Source organism: Cervus canadensis, chromosome 18 (assembly GCF_019320065.1).
Source record: "Cervus canadensis isolate Bull #8, Minnesota chromosome 18, ASM1932006v1, whole genome shotgun sequence".
Classification (NCBI taxonomy): domain Eukaryota; kingdom Metazoa; phylum Chordata; class Mammalia; order Artiodactyla; family Cervidae; genus Cervus; species Cervus canadensis.
This window is the reverse complement of record NC_057403.1, coordinates 6,276,335-6,299,152: the sequence shown is the minus strand read 5'-3', so window position 1 is coordinate 6,299,152 and position 22,818 is coordinate 6,276,335. Positions and strand designations below refer to the sequence as shown.

The 22,818-nt window shown below is 39.0% G+C and overlaps 1 protein-coding gene and 1 long non-coding RNA gene across 2 annotated transcripts in view; both read right to left on the bottom strand.

The window, feature by feature from the left end:
• Window positions 1-1,234: 1,234 nt before the first annotated feature.
• LOC122421207 (zinc finger protein 420-like) lies at window positions 1,235-3,991 on the bottom strand. The gene is given in 1 exon segment (XM_043437077.1): window positions 1,235-3,991. A coding segment is annotated over 1 exon segment (1,278 nt). The 5' UTR covers window positions 3,899-3,991; the 3' UTR covers window positions 1,235-2,620.
• A 4,140-nt stretch (window positions 3,992-8,131) lies between these two features.
• The window catches only part of LOC122421200, a 47,442-nt gene continuing 32,755 nt past the window's right edge, over window positions 8,132-22,818 (bottom strand). Inside the window, exon 3 of the long non-coding RNA XR_006263464.1 lies at window positions 8,132-8,585. This is a non-coding gene — a long non-coding RNA (uncharacterized LOC122421200). The remainder of the gene's footprint in view (window positions 8,586-22,818) is intronic.

The window sequence follows — 22,818 nt, the reverse complement described above, 5'->3', positions numbered from 1 at the left end:
AGAGAATGTAAGCTGGTGCAGTCACGTGGGAGGACCGTGTGGAAGTTCCTTAAAAAACATAACCTCCTGATATTTAAGGAAATGAATTCCATGAAAAGTAGACAAAACAGATTAATCGACAAATTGACAAGCTTTACAGTTTTTAGTAAATCATCTGCAATTCTGAAATGACCAGTTTTGATCTAAGATTTCTAAATTCTCTAAGTTAAATGTGTAGGAATACACATACACTCACATATTCCTTCTTGGTCTTCTCACTAACTTGTTTACCTTCAGATATTAATATCTTGTATTCAATGTGTGTTATATAAATCATATTGTGTATATATCTTCAGATATTTATATATTGCATTCAAAGTATGCCAAAGCCATGAGAAAACAGTTCCTTTAAGCCTTACAACACACATGTGGCTAAGAATTATACAGTGTAAGATTTTAGAAATCTTGGCTCCGAATTTTCCCATCATAGCTTTTGCCTATTCTTTTTGTGACTTTGTTAAACTTACATTTGCTTAAATGAGCCCCTGAAAAGTTTTAGCTAACAGAAGAACAAAGGACAATTGCACCAGGTGAGTTTATGACTCTAAGTCCTCAGAGAATTCACAGCAAGCCTTGAGGGCCCCTGAGGAAGGTCAAGGCTAGAACCAGGCAGAGAAAATTCCAGTACTTGGGGTTCAGACCTGACCCTGGGTGAAGTGCTGTGAGTGCCACAGGCTGAGTGTGGAGTGGTCCATTCAAACAAAGACGAGCAGGATGCTGGTGAGCTCAGAGGGGATCACTGAAGGCGGGGGGGTGGGGGGGGGCTGTGCAGTAGACCCTGGGGTTCAGCAAGACTGCTGGTCCCGAGGAAGGGGTCATCTAGTGCAGGTGCTCACAGGACTGGCTGCTGTGAGTTCACGGACCTGCAGGCTGCCTGCTCCCCAGACAGACGCTGAGGCAGCAACAGCATGGAGCAGTTCAGGGGAGCTCTCAACAGTACTCTGTATGATCCTTCTTATTAGAACCACCATGATGTCCAAGTCAATAAAAATCGGAGAGGAGATACAACATAGAAATGGTGGGAAATATATGAAGTTATGAGAGGTTTAATGGCAGTAAGGAACTAATTTCTACAGATGCCATCCCCCTGTGCTTCAAATAGTTTATCATTACGTTACCTTTCCTGCAACCTTAAATAGGTGGGAGAGGTTAATGCTGGAGGTGCGTTAACCCTTCATTCATTCCACATCATATGTAACATTGAAAAACCATTGACTTTTATTAATTAAGATACATTAATTTTACACAGATGGAATAAAACCTTTTTCAATTGTTGTTTGATCCTTGATTAAAATACACATTACAAGCTTCTAAAAACTGTCCTGTTTCTCTGATGAAATGATCTGAGAATGTGATTTATATGGTTTACAAAATGGAGGCTAATTTACTAAACATGGATGGACATTCATTATATTAATATGACTTTTCCAGAAAGAGTTTTCTATACTTACATCAGATAGAAGAGGTGTCCTTACTTCAAGCCTGCCAGATAATATGCATGATTTCTCTATGTTGATGTTATAAAAATACCTTAGATTTTCATGAACTATCCTTCTTTTATGCTTAAAAAGTAAGTGACATAATTATTGAAAACTTAGAACAAACTTCTGTCTTACTTTGAATTATTCCCTGAACACTTACATAATGGTGACCATTGAGGTGTTTGACATCAGTGACAAATACCTCCATTCAGAGGTTTAGTGTGTATATAACACGACTGTGTTCTTAATCTTATAAATTGGAGAATAAATGTAAATGATTCCCACTTAATATTGAAGGGCTTCTCTTACCATTGGGCAACAACCATCAAAAACAGAAGTTCATATATAGAGTAGAAACAAATCACAGCATGTAGTAATTTGAGAGTTGAATTACATTCGTTTTGGGTCCTTAATAATCTGAAATAACTTAACATAGACAAGGATACATTAATAATAATTATACCTCTGCAAATGTCCACCCCTTCATCTTGTGATCCATACTAACATATCATATTTGTATGTGTTTTACTTATGGAATATTTGCTACAGTGTTTCTGCTGAGACTAATTCAAGAAAAGTGGTACTAATGACATGCTTTCTAGGATGAATTTTCTGGTATTTAGTTACTTTTGATGTTTGATTAAGCAGTTTTTTACATTTTTTTTATTTCACTCATGTATCTTTCCAAAGAAAACACTCGTTTTTTCAAAATTGTATATTTGGGACCAACTTTTTTTTTTTTTATCAGTGATTCATTTCTAGGGTTTCTCTGCACTATGTATTCTTTGATTGTGAGTGAGGTGATGACTGTGATGAAATTCTTTGCCACATTCCTTACATTTCTAACATTTCTCTGCAGTATGATCTCTCTGATGTCGAGAAAGACCTGAACTCTGGGAAAAGGATTTGCCAGAGTCTGTACATTTATAAGGTCTTTCCCCGATATGGATTCGCTGATGTTGACTTAAATTGGAACTCTGCTTAAAAGCCTTGCCACATGCTGTACATTTATAAGGTCTCTCCCCAGTATGGATTCGCTGATGTCGCGTAAGAAGTGAACAATTGATAAAGGCTTTGCCACATGCTGTACATTTATAAGGTCACTCCCCAGTATGGATTCTCTGATGTTGAGTTAAAGTTGAACTCCGCTTAAAAGCCTTGCCACATGCTTTACATTTATAAGGTCTCTCCCCAGTATGGATTCGCTGATGTTGAGTTAAGGTTGAAATCTCCTTAAAAGCGTTGCCACATGCTGTACATTTATAAGGTCTCTTCCCAGTATGGATTCGTTCATGTCGATTAAGATGTGAATAATACATAAAGGCTTTGCCACATTCTGTACATTTATAAGGTCTCTCCCCAGTATGGATTCGTTGATGTCGCGTAAGAAGTGAACAATTGATAAAGGCTTTGCCACATGCTGTACATTTATATGGTCTCTCCCCACTATGGATTTGGTGATGTTCAGTTAAACCTGAATGCTGCTTAAAAGTCTTGCCACATGCTGTACATTTATAAGGTCTCTCCCCAGTATGGATTCGCTGATGTTGAGTTAAAGTTGAAATCTCCTTAAAAGCCTTGCCACATGCTGTACATTTATAAGGTCTCTTCCCAGTATGGATTCGTTCATGTCGAGTAAGATGTGAATAATTCATAAAGGCTTTGCCACATTCAGTACATTTATAAGGTCTCTCCCCAGTATGGATTCGTTGATGTCGCATAAGAAGTGAACAACTGATAAAGGCTTTGCCACATTCTGTACATTTATAAGGTCTGTCCCCAGTATGGATTTGGTAATGTTCTGTTAAACCTGAACGCTGCTTAAAACCCTTGCCACATGCTTTACATTTATAAGGTCTCTCCCCAGTATGGATTCACTGATGTTGAGTTAAAGTTGAAATCTCCTTAAAAGCCTTGCCACATGTTGTACATTTATACGGTCTCTCCCCAGTATGGATTCGTTGATGTTGAGTCAAAGTTGAACTCTGCTTAAAAGCCTTGCCACATGCTGTACATTTATAAGGTCTCTCCCCAGTATGGACTCGTTGATGTTGAGTAAGTAGTGAATAATGGATAAAGGCTTTGCCACATTCTGTACATTTGTATGGTTTCTCCCCAGTAAGGATTCGCTGATGTTCAGTTAAATATGAACTCTGATTAAAGGCTTTGCCACATGCTGTACATCTCAAATCTTTCCTTCTTGAATGAATTTTCGTATGTCTGCTTCGATTTGGTGAGTTACTACAGACTTTTCCACAGGTATTACACTTGCAATGTTTCTGCTCAGTCTGAATATTCTGCTGTTGAATAAGTTTTGAAGACTGGTTAACAACTTTACTATAATCATAACAATCATAAGTCTTCTCTCCAATATCCATACTCTTATAAGTATTAATAGTAAGATTTGAGTTTTGATGAAATATATTCCTACACTTATTATGTTCAGAATTGTTGTCTGAAAATTGATGTCCCTGTTGGCTGCTACCAGGAAGCCTGGAGATGTTCTGGGAACCTGATTTCCTTGAGCTTTTCCCAGGCTGGAGGCTCCAGGGGGTCCAGACTGAGGCCATGGGAAGGCATTAAACTGTGTGACTCGGGCATAAAGAACACGCATTTCTAGTTCTGACCCCACAGCTGGCTTCCAAATGCTGATCAGGAGTCCCTCCTTCCAGGGCTGTTGACTAGGACGTGTCCAGATCTGTCTGCTATGTGCCCTCCTCATGAGACTTCAGTGGTCTTCCCTGCTAGTATAGGCCTGGCTCCTGGAGGCTGACTATGACCAGAAATGGTGACAGAAAGGCAGTTGAGACCAGCACAGATCTTGCATCTTTAGAAAATGAAGCAGGAAGGTATAGTGGGCAGCCGCTGGGCAATACAAAGCAGAATCAAAAATAAAACCCAGGCTTAGGGGTGAGACAGTTGTGTACTTGAATCCCAGCTGTGCCATCGACCAGCTGGTTGGTTTTGGGGAAAAAAATACCGATGTCTCTGAGTCTGTTGTTTATTTCCCTGTGAACTGGGGAAAATAAATGGTATCTGGTAGCTGTGCGAATCCAGGTAGGTAATGGATATAATCAAGTGCTCAGCGCTGGGCTTAGCACATAGTAGCCGTAACTAAGTGATTGTCTTGGCTTACCAAGATTGAGTTTGAGTCATTACGCCTGAGTTTGAGACCAGATTTCTGTCATTTCATAGCTACGCTGCCTTGGGCTACTAAGACAGAATCTTTTAAAAAACTTCATTGTCCTTACTTACAGGACAAAGAAAGGGATGTCCAACTCAACAAATTGTTAAGCACCTCTGAGCAGCTCTTCCCGATCCACTGCCAGGCCGAGTACTGCTCTCAGACTTTAATGTGGGCTTTTGCTAAGGCACGGGTCATGATCATGATGTCTGTGATGGGGTCTGAGAGTCTGAATTTGTAACTCACATCCAGGTTATGCTGATGCTGCTGGGCCATGGGCCACACTTTGAATAGCAAGGATATAAAGTTAATCACTCTTAGAGAGTGTGTGTGTGTGCACGCGCGTGCCTTTATACATGTGAATGTGAATGTATACGTGTGTGTGTGTGCCTTTGTTCCCTATGTACAGGGCCGGGACCAGGTTGGACAGTCTTTTCTCCATTCCTCACAAATGGGTCCACCACTGTCCAGGGCTCAAGACAACTTTCACAGGCAGAAGACTCCAGCTCAGTCTTGTGAGACTTTGAACGAAGTCCCCCCCAGTGGCCTGGAGTGGAAAAGCCCAGCTCCGTCTGGTGGGCAGCCCCATAACTCCATCTTGGATCTCCTCCATGCCCCTTCACCCTCAGAGTCCAGTGTCCCTAGGCTACCTTGCCCATACACATAACTTTCTATTCACCACCCTTCAATGGACATGAGTTTGCACAAACTCTGGGAGATGGTGAAGGACAGGGGAGCCCGACATGCTGCAGTCCATGGGGTCACAGAGAGTTGGACATGACTCAGCTACTAAACAACAACAATCCCACCCCTTGTTGGCTTCTAGAACTCTCTCCTCGTCTTTGTGCCCAGGATCCAGCGTCCGTCCATCTGATGCTGCTATCCTCTGCTCATGGACCATAGGCTGCCCTCCTGGGTGGGAAACATACACTGAGTCCATACGTCTGTGGACATAACTAACCCTAATCGATCTGCCAGCTCAGGTCTGACCCTTCCTGTCAGAGACCTCAGAGCCAGAAAGTCAGTTTAGCCCTTGTTGCCTGTGGAAGCTGAGTCTGACCCTGTGATAGACTCTAACACCCTCCCCTCTGACCACTTTCAGGCCTGAAGGATTCCCCTCCAGAGTGACCCCCCGCCCCTGCCACGTCCTAGGGTATGAAGCAATAAACCATAGAGTCATCCAGCTGCTGACAAAATGACTGGAAGAGCTGGTTCCTTTCAAGGAGGAGAGGAAGAATGAAAGGAAAAGGTCTTTTGGACACTTACAGAGGTGTCTGAGGTAGTTAGGAGTGGGTGAGGCAGAGGGCATCTTGTAAGTCAGAGAGAGCTTTCAAATCCTGTGCCTGTCTGAGGCTCCTTCCACACACACACACACACACACACACACATCCATCACATGTGCACACACATATTCTTACACACCTGCATCATCCAACATACACCCTCATACACACGCCTTCACACCTACCCTCACTCCCGGCTGTCAGCCTCAGGCTCAGTCTGTTTAGACTCGTCTCTTCTCAGAGCCCCCAGCACTCCTGTTGGTTTCTACTTTCTGTCTCACTCTGGGTCTCTCTCTTTCAGTCCTCCTTGCTTGTCTTTTATTTTCACGGCCTTTCCCTCTGTGCCCTTCACTCTGTCTCTGTCTTCCTCCTCTCTCCCTGCCCCCCTTCCTGTTACCACTCTTTCTCTCCTACCCTGCCTTTTTCTGAGCTCTGTCTGCTCTCCGGGGCTCTCTCTCTTGTCCTATCTCCCAGCATCTCTGAACTTCTCCATCTGTGTCTCTCCCTCTTTCCCCAGTGTCTGGGTATATTTTCTCTCCTCACATACCTCAACCAGGCTGGACAATGACAGCAGGGAATGGCCAGCTGTCTTCCTCATCAGAACTTGACAATCTGGACTTAAGCCCTTTGAGTCAACCCAGCAGGCCCCTCTGCTTCCTGGCAGGAGAAGAGCTGGGAGGTCCTGCCTGAGTCCTCCCATCCCCGCATCATCCAGTGGGCATGGGCCAGACACTGCCCATCAGTGATGCAGATGGCTAAGAGGGATGGACACACACACGTATGAGCTTCCAAATCTCATTGTAAACGCACCCTCCCGCCCTTCTCTACTGTCGGTTCTGAGAATCATTTCCTCTGCCTTTACTGTCTGCCCTGAGGGAATTCTCTGAAGGGTGGGCTCGTTTCTGCTTTCTTCACCCTTTTCAAATACTTTACAATGACTGTGAATGATATTTGTTAGAAGAGAAAAAAAGTCATGAAATAAATAATTAGTGTGTTAAGCTTAGTCATCTTTGGACCCACTTTTCATGATTCCGTGATAGCTCCTGACTTTGCCAACTCAAAAACAAAAGAGTGTTATGTGTCGATTATAGCTCAATAAGGGGCTTCCCTGGTGGCTCAGATGGTAAAGAATCCACCTGCAATGCAGGAGACCTGGGTTCGATCCCTGGGTTGGGAAGATCCCCTGGAGAAGGGAAAGGCTACTCACTCCAGTATTCTGGCCTGGAGAATTCCATGGACTGCGTAGTCCATGGGGTTGCAAAGAGTTGGACGCGACTGAGCGACTTTCATACACACACGTAGCTCAATAAAAAAAGAGAGAGAACTTAGCATGCATGGGCGAGTATAGGCTTCTATGCTGAGGAAAGTCATTCTACACAGAAAGGGCCTCTGCTTCTCTTCTGAGTTCAGAAGGAGGAATTTCAGAGGTGATTGATATTTTTAAAGTACTTCACAACAAGAAGGATAGATTAGGTGTATATCACCTGCCCAAGCCATCATTTGGCTCCCCCCAGTATCTCAAGAACTCACTTCATCTGGTTAGGTGGAGCATTTAAGTGGTCCAAAGATGCCCAGTGAAACACCAAAACCCTTGAATTTTGCAGGTGACACCAAGAATATCAAAGATGCCCCATGTACAAGAAGACTCGAGTCATTTTACAAAAGGGGAACAATGCCTATAGCATTTGCTGACACTTTCTCTTATATCCTCCTTCATAGAATCACAAAAAACAAAATGCCCCATCTAATTCCATCCGCGGGCCTCGGCTGTCTATTACATTATCCCACAATTAGCACAACAACGGGTGATCTGGGCGGGTGGAGTGATATTGCTGCGAATGACCTATTATTATCTGCAGATTACATTTTCCATGGAAATTAAATGAATTCTGTCAGAGCTCTGGGGCCGGGGAGAGAGGAAAATGCCTCATTGTTCAGTTCCGCGAGCTGGAGGGACTGCACGTGGCGATAAAGAGACCTGTGTTTGTGCAAACAAGGCGTGGGCCTCCAGTTTGAAAGATGCATTTGTTACACCAAAGCTCGAAATAGGAAATGTGTGTGGGCAGAAACAACGGAGATGAAAGGGGGAGAAAACTAATTATTACTACCGCTGCATATGCGTATTGGGGTATTTATATAATGTGTTAAACTTCTTCTGTTGGGAAAATGTTTGTCACATCAGTGAGAATGAAACTTTACCCTGAGAAGGGGTGTTCATGCTTTTAGCTCAGTGTTTTTTTTTTTTTTTTCCTTAAAAATTATCATCTGTACTTTTCTCTTCTCTCCACTTGTCTTTCAGTGAACACTCTCCTTTTTGTCCATAAGTGTGCCTCTTGTTTTTCTTTCTCAGGCATATGGCAGTTATTAGTATCAAGTAAAGAGTGAGAGGAAAAATAGCCTTGGCCTGAAGCCACAGTGATCTGGGGAAACAATATTAAAGCTGAGAAATCTATAAAAGGTCAGAGACTCATAGAGACCTTAACTTGGATGGGGAAACATACCTTCAGCCAAGTGTTCTGAAATGTGGAGGAAGAAATGGGGTGACCTCCTCCTTTTGGAAAAGGAGTTGAGTTCTGACTGATGAAGATGTTTTCTCATCTGTAAAAGGAGAAGGACAGGTCTGAATCAAGTCTCTCAAACTTCTACTTCTGATAGTCACACAAGGCTGATTAGTATCTTGACTCATCCATCCAGCATATATCAACTGACTTACCATTAGCAAGCATTGTGCTGGGCATTGGTGAAGACTGAATCTGGAAACAATACATACAACTAATGAGCTGACTCCTAAACAAGCCCTTTTTACCAAGCACCCAATCAAACTTTACCCCTTCCCCCGCTTGTGTGTGTGTGTGTGTGTGTGTGTGTGTGTGTGTGCACATCTCCTTTTAATTTTATTTTTTCAGTTAATGTTTAGGGACTTCCTGGCAGGCCAGTGATTAAGACTTCGGCTTCCATTGCAGGGGGTGTGGGTTCGACCCCTAGTCTGGGAGCTAAGGTCTCACATGCCACACAGCCAAAAAAAACAAAAAATTAAAATGTAAAACAGAAGCAGTATTGTAACAAATTCAATAAAGACTAAAAATGGACCACACCAAAAAAAAAATCTTTATAAAAAGTAATGCTTAATTGAGGTGATGTTGATTTATAACATTATGTTTTATGTTAATTTAGAACATAAGTTCTATGATGTACATTAACATATGTGTATATATGTTAATTTCTGTATATACAACATGCTTACCACCAAAAATTTAGTTTCTAGCTGTCAGTACCACAGGGAAAAGAATGAAACTAGACCACTATCTCACATCGTACACAAAAATCATCTCAAAATGGATTAAAGCCTTGAATGTTAAGACTGAAACCATAAAACCAGAAGACAACATAGGCTGTATGCTTTTTTGACATCAGTCTTAGCAACATATTCCTGGATATGTCTCCTCAGGGATGGGTAACAAAAGCAAAAATAAACAAATAGGTCTTCATCAAGCTAAAATCTTCTGCATAGCAAAGGAAACCATCAACAAAAGGAAACCTACTGAATTGGAGGAGATACTTGAAAATCATATATCCTATAAGGTGTTAATATCCAAAATATAAAAGAACCTGTACAGATCAACAGTGATAAAACCACCCCTTCCCCTTTTTGAGGCACCTTTTTCTCAAGAGTAGGAAGACTATTGCCATCTCTCCATGGATAGGCATCTTTGTGTCTCAAATAGGAACAGAAGGACCAGGATTGGATACCCAATTCAATTCATCAGCAGAAGGGTTTAGCGGATCTGGAACAAGGTTGCAGCTAAGCCATTTGAGTTGTTGGGGAGTGAGGATTCTCTATGTATGTTTTAATAATGACTAGTAAAGACCAGATTTTTGTGCTCATTCTCTTAGTCAAGAGGTGCTGCCAACACACTGGGTCCCCACTGAGGACCTTGTGTTTTGTTTTGTTTTCCTTTTTGGATTTTTTGGGAACATAATGTATCATCAACAATATAACAAATATGGATTGGGAAGAGACATATAAGAACATCTTTCCCCATTCACAGTGGAACTGATGCTGGTAATGTGCATTCTGGCCATTAGGGGATTTGAATCTTTTCAGGAAATTGCTGAGATGCTGTATTAAATGCTCAAGGAAGAATAATGCAGTGGTGTTTACACTTATGTGAATCAGAATCACTTGTGACGTATTAAGATTCTGGGTGCTTGTGTGCTAAGTGGCTTCAGTTGTGTCTGACTCTGCGACTCTATGGACTGTAGACTGCCAGACTCCTCTGTCCATATGATTCTCCAGGCAAAAATACTGGAGTGGGTTGCTACACCATCCTTCAGGGGCTCTTCCCAATCCAGGGATGGAACCTGCATCTCCTGCATTGCAGGTGGATTCTTTACCCCTGAGGCAGGGAAGCCCAAGATTCTGAGAATCACCCTCTCATTCACTGGTCTCATTCGGTTGGTCTGGGCTAGGGCCAGAGTATCTGTGTGTGTAATCTTACAGGTGTTCTTTGTCCAGCCCTGATACAGGTCCCAGTGAAGTCCTTGAATGCTGCCCTATTAGTCAAGTAATTGTATACAAGGCCCTACAACATTTAGAGTATGTCCGCTGAAATCCCAAGGAAGAGAATGGCCATGAAGATTGAAAGTTAATCTATATCAGGGCTTCCCTGATGGTCCAGTGGTTAAGAATCTGTCTTGCAACATAGGGGACACCAGTTAGACCCCTGGTCTGGGAAGATCCCACATGCCACAGAGCAGCTAAGCCTGCGAGCCATAACTACTGAGCCCACAATCCTCAAATACTGAAGCTCATGTGTCCTAGAACCCATGCTCTGCAACAAGAGAAGTCACCACAATGAGAAACCCATGTGCCATGACTAGCTAAGCCCCTACTAGGAGCAACTAGAGAAAAATCTGCACACATCAATGAAGACTCAGCACAGCCAAAAATCAATAAAAATAAATACATAAATTGGCATATAAAAATTAAAAGATAAATAAAAATAAAATTAATCTATATAAAGCAATTATGCCAGTCTCAGTTGACATTTTGTGCTTAATAATACCAACTCATTACCTCTATCCTGTGAGAAGGGTAAGAGGTTCTGGGGTGTAAATGTCACCCATTGACAGTTCCCAGGTATATCACAGAATGGTAGAAATGTATGGAAGGAGTCCAAAGTCTCAAATCGAGTAAGGCCATGAGGCTAAGGCATGGAATTGGAAGAGAGGCATTTAGCTTAGAAAAGCTGAGGAAGAGGATCATGCTGATAGGAGATGGTGCAGAGAAATTCCAAAAGCAAGACACTGTAGTGGCCTTTATGACATCCCAGTGTGATCTGGAGCTGGCCTGTCGGGCTCATTTAAAAAGGTCAGAAGAGGGTAACCACAAGTTTTATGATAACTGCAAAGACTCCAGGTGACTATACACAGACTATCATGCACTCCAGAAGGATCTTACCTGTGAATCAACACAAATGCATGTTTTTTTTTTTAAATTTATTTTCTGGTATGAATCATACTTGATTATTAGTTAACTTCCTAGAACAGTTCTAGAAAAGGTCTACATGCCGTAAGTTTGAGTCAACAGTTTGTTCCCAAATGATTCCTAATGAAAAAAATGTCACATTCAAGCTCTATGAAAGAAGTCATTGAGTTAACATTCACTTTTGTAGCTAGCACATTCTAAGATAAAAGTTTGCAGTTTGCTATATAAAGAAACTAATTAATACTGAATATGTAGAGTGAATATATATATATATACACACACACACACACATACATACATACACACACACACAGACACATATATAGTTTTAAAACTATTTTATTGATCCAGTCCTGTAAAATCACTTTACAGATAATTTTCCCATTCTGGCATCAAGGTTGTTGATGTTATAAATACATCTTTCCATTATCTTAATTATTTCTAACATTTCAAAACATGCTTTTCATCTGTTTCCAGCTATTTGTTTAGGGATAGACAACCATTTATAATGACATAGTTTCCTATATTTTAGAGCAGAATGGCGATTTACATGTAATACAAATTTCCATGGAAGAATAAAAGGGTTGTTCTTACTTCACTGAAAAATGAGTATTGAAACAGGAAAATAATCTGGAGTCTCACAGGTGTAAAGAACCATTTTCATAATACCAGCCCCATCGCCCAAGTGTGGACCAGTCTTATTCATCTTCGAATTTTTCAATTCATTGTCGCTTTTCTTAAAAAATTAAAAATGTTTAGATATAATTTACTTATCATATAGTTCACCCATTTAAAGTACACAACTCAAGAGTTTTTAGTATGAAATTGTGTAACCATCACCAGTCTGAATTACAAAAACCATTTATCACCCCAAAAAGGAAACCCCCTACCTCTTTAGCAGTCTCTGTTATCTCCCAGTTTTAGGATAACCATTGACCTATTTCCTGTCTCTATGGATTCACCTATTCTGGACATTTCATATAATGAAATCATGTAATACATGTTTTTTCTTTTTTTTTTTTTCCTGACCTTACACTTAGCATATGTCTTCAAGGCTTATCCAGATTATAGCATGTATCAAAACTTCATTCCTTTTCATTGCTTTTTATCACAAGAGTATATCACCTTTTATTCATCCATTCATTTTCTATTGAACACTTGGCTGTTTCCACTTTTGGGCTTTGAGAATAATGTTGCTATAAGCATTCACGTATAAATTTTTGTCTGGATATATGTACTTATGTATCTTCCTAATAGTGGAATTGTTGGGCCATATGAAAACTCTATGTTTAACTGTTTAAGGGAATATCCAACTATTTTCTAAAGTGACTGCATCATTTCACATTCCCACTGGCACTGTATAAGAGTTCCCATTTCCTTATAGCTTTGCCAACACTTGCTAATGTCTGTTCTATTATAACCATCCAACTGAGTATGAAGTGATATCTTATTGTGGTTTTGATTTGTATTCCCTAATGACTAATGACATGAACATTTTTCATGCGATTATTGACATTTCTGTATCTTCTTTGGAGAAATACACATTCAGATAATTTGGCCACTTTTTAAAATTGCATTTTTATAACCCTATATGCAAAACAGAAAAAGAGACACAGAAATACAGAACAGACTTTTGAACTCTGTGGGAGAATGTGAGGGTGGGATATTTCAAAAGAACAGCATGTATACTATCTACAGTGAAACAGATCACCAGCCCAGGTGGGATGCATGAGACAAGTGCTCGGGCCTGGTGCACTGGGAAGACCCAGAGGAATCGGGTGGAGAGGGAGGTGGGAGGGGGGATCGGGATGGGGAATACGTGTAAGTCTATGGCTGATTCATATCAATGTATGACAAAAAAAAAATTGCATTTTTTATTATTGAGTTCTTAATTTCATTTTCAGATATTTCATTGTGTACAGAAATACAATTAATTTTTAGCATATTGCTCTTGTATCCTGGAACTTTGTTAAATTAATTTACTACTTCTAATGGGTTTTAATATTAAGTAAATTCCTCAAGATTTTCTATGTATAAGATCCTATTACCTTCAAATGTACTTTGACTTTTCCTGTCTAATCTGAATGCTTTTGATTTCTTTTTCTTATCCTCATGCCCCACCTAGAATCTCTGGTATGATGTTGAACAGAAATGATGAAAGCAGTCATCCTTGTCTTCTTTCTCATTTTAGGGTAGAAAGTATCCTGTTTTTCTCCATTAAGTTTTAGCTGTGGGTTTTTCACAGATATCCTTTATCAGATTCAGGAAATTATTTTCTATTCCTAGTTTATTGACTTTTTTAAAAAAATCATGAAAAAGTGTTGATTTTTTCAGATCCTTTTCCTGCATCTATTGAGATGATCATATTGTTTTTATCCTTTATTCTCTTAATATAATGTATTGCATTAACTAAATTTTGGATGTTAAAATTTGCCTTTTTTGTATAAATCCCACTTGGCTTTAGCGTGTAAGTTTTTATAATGTTTCTAAGTTTGGTGTGTTAGTATTTTGTTGAGAATTTCTGCACCTGTATTCACAAGAAGTATTAGTGGGTAATTCTCTCATGGTGATTTTGTCTGATTTTGGTATCAGCCTATTAGGGCCTCATAACCATATGGTATCACTTACATGTGGAATCTAAAATATTCATGACACAAATGAACATGTCCTTGAAACAGAAATAGACTCATAGATACAGAGAACAGACTTGTGGTTGCCAGTGGGGAGAGCTGGTGGGGAAGGTAAGGATTGAGAATTTGAGATTAGCAGATGCAAACCATTGTATATAGGATGGTTAAAAAACAAGGTCCTGCTATATAGCACACAGAACTATATTCAATATCCTGGGATGAACCATAATGAAAAAGAATATGAAAACACCCACATACATACATATGTAACTGAATCACTTAGCTATATAGCAGAAATTAACACAACATTGTAAATAAATTATACTTCAATAAAATCTTTAAAAGACCCAGAATTGCCAGAGTAATCCTGAGGAAAAATAACAAAACAGGAGGTATAACCTCTCAGACTTCAGACCATACTACAAAGCTACAATAATTAAAACAGTGTGGTACTGGCACAAAAATGGATATATATGGAACAGAATAGAGAGCCAGAAATAAACCCACACACCTATGGTCAATTAATTTTGAACAAAGGAGGCATGGGTATACAATGGAAAAAGACAATCTCTTTAGCAAGTGGTGCTGGAAAAGTTGGACAGCCACATGCAAATGAATGAAGCTAGAACACACCCTCACACCATATACAAAAATAAACTCAAAATGGCTTGAAGACAAGACAGGTCACGATAAAACTCCTAGAAGAGAACATTTTCTGACATAAACCAATGTTTTCTTAGGTCAGTTTCCCAAGGCAACAGAAATAAAAGCAAATATAAACAAATAGAACCTTATCAAACTTACAAGCTTTTACACAGCAAAGGAAACCATAAACAAAATGAAAAGACAACCTACAATATGGGAGGAAATATTTGCAAATGATGCGACTGACAGGGCTTAATTTCCAAAATATACAAATGGCTCATACAACAACACCAACAACAAACAATCACAATAAAAAAATGGGCAGATGATCTAAGTAGACATTTCTCCAAGGAAGACATACAGCTGGCCAACAAGCACATGAAAAGATGCTCAATATCACTATTAGAAAACTGCACATCAAACCTACAATGAGGTGCCTTGTCACACTGGTCAGAATGGCTATCATTAAAAAGTTTTCAAATAACAAATGCTGGAGAAGTTGTGGAGAAAAGGGAGCCCTCCTACACTAGGTTTGGAATGTGGTACATCCACTATTGACCCAACCACCCTGGAAAACAGTACAGAGGTTCCTCAAAAAACTATAGTGTTTCCATATGATCAAGCAATCCCACTCCTGAGCATATATTTAGACAAAACTATAATTCAAAAAAATACATGCACCCCTATGTTCATAGCAGCATTATTCACAGACATGGAAACAACCTAGATGTCCTTTTACAGGTGAATGTATAAAGAAAATATGGTCCATATATATGTGTGTGTGTGTGTGTGTGTGTGTGTGTATGGAACATAACTCAACATAATAAAAGCCATTTACTGTATGACAAACCAACAGCAAACATTATCCTCAATGGTGAAAAACTGAAAGCATTTCCTCTAAAATCAGGAATAAGACAAGGTGCCCACTCTCACCACTACTATTCACATAGTTTTGGAAGTCCTAGCCACAGCAATCAGAGAAGACAAAGAAATAAAAGGAATCCAGATTGGAAAAGAAGAAGTACAACTCACTGTTTGCAGATGACATGATCATCTACATAGAAAACCCCAAAGATACCACCAGAAAATTACTAGAGCTAATCAATGAATATAGTAAAGTTTCAGAATATAAAATTGATACATAGAAATCTCTTGCATTCCTATACATAACAATAAAAAAAAGCAGAAAGAGAAATTAAGGAAACAGTACCATTCACCACTGCAATGGAAAGAATAAAATATTTAGGAATAAATTTACCTAAAGAAACAAAAGACCTATATATAGAAAACTATAAAACACTGAAGAAAGAAATCAAAGATGACACAAATAAATGGGGAAAAATATCATGTCCGTGGATTGGAAGAATTAATATAGTGAAAATGAGTTTACTACCCAAAGCAATCTATAGATTCAACACAATCCCTATAAAGCTACCAATGGTATTTTTCACAGAACTAGCACAAACAATTTCACAATTTGTATGGAAACACAAAAAAACTCAAATAGCCAAAGCAGTCTTGAGAAAGAAGAATGGAACTGGAGGGATCAACTTTCCTGACTTCAGATTATACTACTAAATTACAGTCCTCAAGATAGTATGGTACTGGCACAAAGACATAAATATAGATCAATGGAACAAAACAGAAAGCCCAGAGATAAATCCATGTACCTGTTGACACCTCATTTTTGACAAAGGAGGCAAAACTATACAATGGAGAAAAGACAATGTCTTTAACAAGTGGTGCTGGGAAAACTGGTCAACCATGTGTAAAAGAATGAAACTAGAACACTTTCTAACACTATATACAAAAACAAACTCAAAATGGATTAAAGATATAAATGTAAGACCAGAAACTATAAAAGTCTTAGAGGAAAACATAGGCAGAACACTTCTGTTGCATAAATCACAGCAAGATCCTCCATAACCTACCTCCCAGAGTAATGGAAATAAAAACAAAAACAAATGAGACCTAATTAAAATTAAAAGATTTGCACAATGAAGGAAACTATCAGGAAAGTGAAAAGGCAGCCTTCAGAATGGGAGAAAATAAAAGCAAACAAAACAACTGACAAAGAATTAATCTCCACAATATACAAGGAGCCCATGCAACTCAATACCAGACAAACAAACAATCCAATCAAAAAGTGGGCCAAGAACTAAACATATATTTCTCCAAAGAAGACTTACAGATGGCTAATAAATACATGAAAAGATGCTCAACATCACTCATTATTAGAGAAATGCAAATCTAAACCACAACAAGGTATCATCTCACACCAGTCAGAATGGCTGCCATCAAAAAGTCTCAGTTCAGTTCAGTTCAGTTGCTCAGTCATGTCCGACTCTTTGCAACCCCATGGACTGCAGCACGCCAGGCCTCCCTGTCCATCACCAACCTCCAGAGTTTACTCAAACTCATGTCCATTGAGCCAGTGATGCCATAAAACCATCTCATCCTCTGTTGTCCTGTTCTCATCCCACCTTCAATCTTTCAAAGCATCAGGGTCTTTTCCAACAAGTCAGTTCTTTGCATCAGGTGGCCAAAGTTTTGGAGTCTCAGCTTCAACATCAGTCCTTCCAATGAATATTCAGGACTGGTTTCCTTTAGGATGGACTGGTTGGATCTCCTTGCAGTCCAAGGGACTCTCAAGAGTCTTCTCCAACACCACAGTTCAAAAGCATCAATTCTTTGGTGCTCAGCTTTCTTTATAGTCCAACTCTCACATCCATACATGACTATTGGAGAAACCATAGTCTTGACTAGATGGACCTTTGCTGGCAAAGTACTGTCTCTGCTTTATAATATGCTGTCTAGGTTGGTCATAACTTTGCTTCCAAGGAGTAAGCGTCTTTTAATTTCATGGCTGCAGTCACCATCTGCAGTGATTTTGGATCCCCAAAGAATAAAGTCTGTCACTGTTTCTACTGTTTCCCCAACTATTTGCCATGAAGTGATGGGACCAGATGCCATGATCTTAATTTTCTGAATGTTGAGTTTGAAGCCAACTTTTTCACTCTCCTCTTTCACTTTCATCAAGAGGGTCTTTATTTCTTCACTTTCTGCCATAAGGGTAGTGTCATCTGAATATCTGAGGTTATTGATATTTCTCCCAGCAATCTTGATTCCAGTTTGTGCTTCCTCCAGCCCAGCGTTTCTCATGATGTACTCTGCATAGAAGTTAAATAAGCACAGTGACAATATACAGCCTCGACTTACTCCTTTCCATATTGGGAACCAGTCTGTGGTTCCACATCCAGTTCTAACTGTTGCTTCCTGATCTTCATACAGATTTCTCAAGAGACAAGTCAGGTGGTCTGGTATTCCCATCTCTTTCAGAATTTTCCACAGTTTATTGTGATCCACACAAAGGCTTTGGCATAGTCAATAAAGCAGAAACAGATGTTTTTCTGGAACTCTCTTGCTTTTTTGATGATCCAGTGGATGTTGGCAATTTGATCTCTGGTTCCTCTGCCTTCTCTAAAACCACCTTGAATATCTGGAAGTTCATGGTTCACGTACTGTTGAAGCCTGGCTTGGAAAATTTTAAGCATTACTTTACTAGCATATTGAGATGAGTGCAATTGTGTGATATTTTGAGCATTCTTTGGCACTGCCCTTCTTTGGGATTGGAATGAAAACTGACCTTTTCCAGTCCTGTGGCCACTGCTGAGTTTTCCAAATTTGCTGGCATACTGAGTGCAGCACTTTCACAGCATCATCTTTTAGGATATGAAATAGCTCAACTGGAATTTCTTCACCTCCACTAGCTTTGTTCATAGTGATGCTTTCTAAGGCCCACTTAACTTCACATTCCAGGATGTCTGGCTCTAGGTGAGTGATCACAGCATCATGATTATCTGGGTCGTGAAGATCTTTTTTGTACAGTTCTTCTGTGTATTCTTGCCACCTTTTCTTAATATCTTCTGCTCCTGTGAGGTCCATATCTGTCCTTTATCGAGCCCATCTTTGCATAAAATGTTCCCTTGGTATCTCTAATTTTCTTGAAGAGATCTCTAGTCTTTCCCATTCTATTGTTTTCCTCTATTTCTTTGCATTGATCACTGAGGAAGGCTTTCTTATCTCTCCTTGCTATTCTTTGGAACTCTGCATTCAAATGGGTATATCTTCCCTTTTCTCCTTAGCTTTTCACTTCTCTTCTACTCACAACTGTTTGTAAGGCCTCCTCAGACAGCCATTTTGCTTTTGCAAAATGTGCACAAACAATAAATGCTGGAGAGAGTGTGGCAAAAAGGGAACCCTCTTACGCTGTTGGTGGGAATGCAAACTGGTACAGCCACTATGGAGAACAGTGTGGAGATTCCTTAAAACACTGGAAATAGAACTGCCATATGTCCCAACAATCTTACTACTGGGCATACACAGTGAGGAAATCAGAATTGAAAGAGACACATGTACCTCAATGTTCACTGCAGCAGTGTTTACAATAGCTAGGACATGAAAGCAACCTAGATGTTCATCAGATGAATGTATTAGGAAGTTGTGCTACATATACAAAATGGAATATTACTCAGCTATAAAAGAGAACACATTTGAGTCAGTTCTAATGTGGTGGATGAAACTGGAGCCTGTTATACAGAGTGAAGTTAGAAAGAGAAACACCAATATAGTATATTAGCATATATATATATATATATGGAATTTAGAAAGATGGTAACAATGATCCTACATGCAAGGCAGCAAAAGAGACACAGATAGATATAAAGAACAGACTTTTGGACTATGTGGGAGAAGACAAGGTTGGGATGATTTGAGAGAATAGCATTGAAACATGTATATTGCCATTTGTAAAACAGATGACCAGTGCAAATTTGAAGCATGAAGCAGGGCATTCAAAACTGGTACTCTGGGAGAACCCAGAGAGATGGTGTGGGGAGGGAAGAGGGGTTCAGGATAGGGGGACACATGTGCACCTGTGGCTGATTCATGTCAGTGTATGGCAAAACCCACAATATTGTAAAGTAATTACCCTCCAATTACAATAAATAAATTAAAAAAGCTAAAAACAGAAAGAATAAAATAGTACTCAGCCAGAAAAAAAGAATGAAATAATATCATTTGCAGCAACATGGACAGACCTAGGGATTATTATACAAAGTGGAGTAAGTCAAAAAGAAAAATGCCATGTGATATCACTTATGTGTGGAATCTAAAATATGACAGATGAATTTATCTATGAAACAGAAAGAGACTCACAGAGAACAGACTTGTGGTTGTCAAGGTGGGGGGATAGATTGGGAGTTTGGGATTAGCAGATGCAAACTGTTATATATGGGATGTATAAACAACAAGGTCCTACTGCATAGCACAGGGAGCTATAGTCAATATCCTGTGATAAACCATAGTGGAAAAGAAATACAAAGAATGTATGTGTGTGTGTGTGTGTATATATACACACACACACACATATATATAAAATACATATATACACCTGAATGTGTGTATATACACATATATATACACACATACACACACATACATACCTGAATCACTTGGCTGTACAGCAGAAATTAACATTGTAAGTCAACTATACTTCAACAACTTAAAAAACATTACCAGTTATATGTGTGCATCCAAGCTGAGTCACTTCAGTCATGTCCAACTCTTTGCGACCCTATGGACTGCAGCCCACCAGGCTCTTCTGTCCATTGGATTCTCCAAGCAAGAATACTGGAGTGGGTTGCCATTTCCTACTCCAGGGGATCTTCTCTATCCAGTGATTGAACTCACATCTCTTACGTCTCCTGCATTGGCAGGCAGGTTCTTTACCACTAGTGCCACCTAGGAAGCCCCTTACCAGTCACAGGTGCAAACTATTATTTGACTGTTGGCTTAATTTAAATCTAAATCTGAGTTTGGACATATTTAAATGTTTGCAATCCACTTTGATTTGCTTTTGTGTGTGTTTATTCATAATCTTGTCTATTTTTCCTGTGAAGTTTCTTTTCTTTGTCAATATGTAAAGTTACTTTAAATATTATAAGACTCATGTTGTATGCAATGCAAAGACATTTAGGGAATATTATTTTCATATTAAATTTGTGTATACTATATTGTGTTATAAAATTTCCTTTCAATTCTGACTTGAGCTAATGTGCCCATATTTTCTGTTAAAAATTTTAGGTTCTCAGATCTTATCGACAATGTCCCCATCCCCTATATATCCTATGCATGTTTCTTGGGTTTTATGTAGTATTTTATTTTTACATTTAAGACTTTAATGAATATAGAATATTCATGTATATGGACTTAGACATTTTTTTTAGATGGATAGAGAGTTGTACCATTACCATTTCGAAATAATCCACTCTTTTCCTGTGGATTAAAATAAACCTTTGCCACTTTTGCTGCTTCTCACAGTCATTAGTCTTTGGTATACAATAAGTTTAACTTTTTAACATTTAGTACTTGTACTGACATATTCATAAGTGAACACTCCAGATTTTTATACTATCTTCATCAGATTTCAGTGTTTTGCTAACTGCCTGTTAAATTGGTGAGTTTTCTGTTTTTTTCTATATCTGAGCTTACATAACATTTGATTGTTTATTATAAATGATGGGTGAAAGTCAACTTTGAATTTGTCTTGTTGCCTTTTTAGTGATAAATTTTAAATTATGTTTCCAGCATTATCTAGGGTAATATTGTACTGTATTTTTTCTCTTCTTGAATCAATTGTGGTAATATATATTTTTCTAGGAAATTATATATTTATTCTAAGTTTTTCAATTAATTCCATAAAGTTGTAGGTATGATTTTCCCTTAATTATTTTAATCTCCTTTCTGTTTGCAGTCATGTCTCCTTTCTCTCTTCCTCTCCCTCTCTGAGTATGTCTCTTTCTCTCTAACAAAACCCATAATTGGTTTATTTTATTGGTCTTTCCAAGGAAACAGTTTTTGGGTTTCACTGCTTTTTTAAAAACTTGATTAATTATATACATCATTAAATCCTTCCTATTGTTTGTTTCTTTTTTCTGATTAAGGTAAATGTTAAATTTCTTAGCTTTTTCTTATTTTTAAATTCTAAAATAAATGCATTTATCAATTGAATTTGTACATTTTCCCCTGAGAATAGTAATTTTTTTGTTTGTTTTTAACCTCTGTAGGTTTTGGTATGTGAGTATTTATGTCTTCACTGCTTTCTAGGTTTATAATTCAATTATTTAGGGGTATTTTTTTTAGTTTTCAAGTAATTTTGATTTTGCTTATTTTTGGTAACTATTTCTGAAAGAGATGGGAATACCAGACCACCTGACCTGCCTTTTGGGAAATCTGTATGCAGATCAGGAAGCAACAGTTAGAACTGGACATGGAACAACAGACTGGTTCCAAATAGGAAAAAGAGTACGTCAAGGCTGTATATTGTCACCTGCTTATTTAACTTATATGCAGAGTACATCATGAGAAATGCTGGGCTGGAGGAAGCACAAGCTGGAATCAAGATTTCCAGGAGAAATATCAATAACCTCAGATATGCAGATGACACCACCCTTATGGTAGAAAGTGAAGAAGAACTAAAGAGCTCTTGATGAAAGTGAAAGAGGAGAGTGAAAAAGTTGGCTTAAAGCTTAACATTCAGAAAACTAAGATCATGGCATCCGGTCCCTTCACTTCATGGCAAATAGATGGGGAAACAGTGGGAACAGTGTCAGACTTTATTTTGGGGGGCTCTAAAATCACTGCAGATGGTGATTGCAGCCATGAAATTAAAAGACACTTACTCCTTGGAAGAAAAGTTATGACCAACCTAGACAGCATATTAAAAAGCAGAGACATTACTTTGTCAACAAAGGTCTGCCTAGTCAAGGCTATGGTTTTTCCAGTAGTCATGTATGGATGCGAGAGTTGGACTATAAAGAAAGCTGAGCACCAAAGAATTGATGCTTTTGAACTGTGGTGTTGGAGAAGACTCTTGAGAGTCCCCTGGACTGCAAGGACATCCAACCTGTCCATTCTAAAGGAGATCATTCCTGGGTGTTCATTGGAAGGACTGATATTGAAGCTGAAACTCCAACACTTTGGCCACCTGATGCGAAGAGCTGACTCA